We start from the raw sequence: 3,173 nt of genomic DNA on the forward strand, positions 1-3,173 counted from the left end.
ACAAGGAACCAGCCACTCAGATCACAGACAAGGAGCCAGCCACTCAGATCACAGACAAGGAGCCAGCCACTCAGATCACATACAAGGAGCCAGCCACTCAGATCACATACAAGGAGCCAGCCACTCAGATCACAGACAAGGAACCAGCCACTCAGATCACAGACAAGGAGCCAGCCACTCAGATCACATACAAGGAGCCAGCCACTCGGATCACACAAGCCTAAAAACCTGGAGCAGGTAAAACTCTGTACATCTTTGAGTCCAAATTTGACTACTCACCTTACCCACCTAACCTAATCTAATCTAACCTAACCTAACCTAACCTAACCTAACCTTACCCACCTAACCTAACCTCACCTCATCCCACTTCACCATACTGACCTAACTTATGGCGCAGGATTCATCACTACACAACATGAGCCAACTGTGCGATATATATTCAGACTTGTACACAAACCTGAAGGATGTTTCACACTTTGGTCAGCACACAGGTGTACTGGTGAGCGACTGGGTGTAGCTGACCACCATACGGGCAGTTTATGTGCAGTACTAGTACACACACATGACACACTACATAATTATGATATAGACTCCTATGTGTACAAGCTCTCAGCTAGAGGGACTCATGTGCTAAACTGTTCGGTGTACAACAACATGTACTGTAAGGTTTGGGAGGAGGAGGAGGAGGCAGAGATGTGAGAGAGAGGTGGTGTGGGTCTGTCTGGCCAGCCCCCGGGTGTTGGGGCACCACACAGCCTCACTCCCTTCCCCACACTCATACCTCCCTCCCTCCTCCACACCATACAGGCCCCGACGTGGGCACACACGGGCCCTAAAACACCGTCAGCACGGGGAACCAAGAGCGCCTGGCGATCCCGTATTACCACAAATGGCGTGGTTAATGTTAGGTCCGCCAGGTGATGAACGTCTGCCGGTCTGCAGTGATGTTGTTTTATGACGCGACTGATGGACGCCATAAGCTGCCGGGGAAACTGTCATACACTACAGGTACACTGGCACCGGGTACTTACCTTCTGGAGCCGAAGAAAGGCCATGGGCTGTCGTGGGGCAGTCTGAGGGGCGAGCCTGGCACAGGGGCAGGGGCTGGGAACCCAGGGGGTGGCCCTGGGGGTGGGGGAGGGGGCACGTGCAGGGGCATTGGAGGTGGTGGGGGTGGTCCAGCTGGCCCCGGGGGCGGTGGCCCCATCAGCCCCCCTAGCGAGCGTCCCCCTCCAGGCAGCGTGGAGTACGGGGGCGGCACGTGGGAGTGAAGCAGGTCAGGCAGGTGGGCGTCGTGGGCTAGGGTAGGCGGTGGGTTGGTGTCTGCCAGGTCGGTCAGGCCTGGCTGGCCCAGGGCTGCCCCGGACCGATGGGCGCGCCGCTCCCGCCGCTCCCGGCGACGTTCACGACGGCGTTCCCTCTCCCCACGTCGGGCCTCTTGTTGTTGTTGTTGATGCTGGTGTTGCTGCTGCAGCTCCTGCCCCGGTGTCTGCTGCGGCGGCGGCTGTTGCATGTGCAGCAGTGGAAGTTGGTGCTGGAGCGGCCGCTGTTGTGATGACTGCGGGTCCCCCGCCACCTGCGGCGGGTGATGAACTAGTGGCTCTACCTGACTGCTGGGTCTAGAAGAGTTGGGTCTGGGAGGCCTGGGGGCTGGCCTGGGGGCTGGTCTGGGGGCCGGGTTGCTGGGTCTGGCCTGGTGAGTGGGCGTATCGTGACCACTGACACTGGGTGTTGGCGTGGTCGTGGGCGTAGGTACAATCCTGACACTGGACACTTTGGTTAGTGCACTGACGGCGGGGGCCGCCGTGGTGGTGCTGCTGGCAGTCCCGCACAACACTACACTGGACACACTGACGGGGGCACCACTCAGCAGTGGCACTCTAGACACTCGGGCACTGGACGCCATCCTCGTCGGCGCCACAACGGAAACACTACTGGCAGCGGAGGGCCGCGTGGCTCCCCCTGCCTCCACCATGGTTTCTCCCACACTGTCGCCCGCACTGACCGCAGGCCCGCACACCCACCCAGACACCGTTTTCTGTATGGGGCTCGTTTTCTGTGGGGGAGTGCCGCAGGGCGAGGCGTCAGCACCCACTACGTTAAACTCTACCTTCACCGTCTCACTTGTTCCTTCTTCATCTGGTGACTCTGCCTCATCTCTCTCGTCACCTTCCCTCCACTCCTCGTTGACCACGACCCTCGCCTCGTCCCCACTAGATAGGTCAGACGTCTGGTCCCTGGCGTCGTGGGGTACCTGAATGACCCTTACACTACCCATGTGATGTCTCCACGACCCTGTCTTGTTCTCCTCCTCCTGCTGCTGGGGGAGGCTGGAGCGGCGGGCGTGGGTGTTGAGGATGGGCGTGGGTGGCAGAGACTTGGGCTGCCTGTTGAGGGAGGACAGGACATGTTGCTCGGGCGGGAGAGTCCTCACGTGGACACTCACTAAAGGACGTCGACTGCCGGGTCTCGCTGCCTCCCCGAGAGACTCCAAGTCGAAACCCACGTTATCGAAGCCGCCCGAGTGGCGTTTAGGGGCGGGGGAGGGAGGCAGGTTCCGGAGGAGGAGGGAGGCGTCCAGAGAGTGAGGACCTCCTCCAGGGGGGTCGAGCAGCCCCACGCGGGAGATCCTTCGGGGGTCGGCCATGTCGGTCATCCCGTCCGTCCTCACGTCCATGTCCTCACACCATGATCACGTCTACCACCGAGGCTCCCCGGCCGCCCATCACACCTGTACGCCGCCCACCACACACCTGTAAACAACACGTGACATTAGTTCAGTGTAGAAGCTGTCAACCACACACAATTAAGTATGAAACAAACATAATCTATAACTACCTTAATTATATCGACATAGATCATACAATTATAATCAAATATCGGACTTAAGAATATTTCGAACAGTAACAAACGAACAAACAAACAACACAAACACAATAACAAACAATACCTAACAGTAAACACACAATGAAACAATACCTTCAGAAAATAAGTTAACAGAAAGCTATACATCTAAAGTTATAACTACAGTCTTAAGCTGATATAATAAAAATACCGTACAGATGAAAAAAAAAGTTCCTTGACACTCTTATTCGTCCCTAACCCAAGTGAGACACCAATGACTATTTGACCCTGGTACTGTGGACAGGAGTAGTGTTGTTATGTACTGTGAA

At 56.7% G+C, this 3,173-nt stretch overlaps 1 protein-coding gene across 1 annotated transcript; it reads right to left on the reverse strand.

Moving 5' to 3' along the window:
• Positions 1-1,027: 1,027 nt before the first annotated feature.
• Positions 1,028-2,677, reverse strand: LOC121879663 (formin-2-like). The gene has a single exon (XM_042386356.1). The coding sequence runs from the start codon at positions 2,675-2,677 to the stop codon at positions 1,028-1,030; it is 1,650 nt and encodes a 549-aa protein (XP_042242290.1).
• Positions 2,678-3,173: the final 496 nt, after the last annotated feature.

The sequence above is a fragment of the Homarus americanus genome, unplaced genomic scaffold, assembly GCF_018991925.1.
Source record: "Homarus americanus isolate GMGI-L3 unplaced genomic scaffold, GMGI_Hamer_2.0 scaffold43126, whole genome shotgun sequence".
In the NCBI taxonomy this organism is placed as follows: Eukaryota; Metazoa; Arthropoda; class Malacostraca; order Decapoda; family Nephropidae; genus Homarus; species Homarus americanus.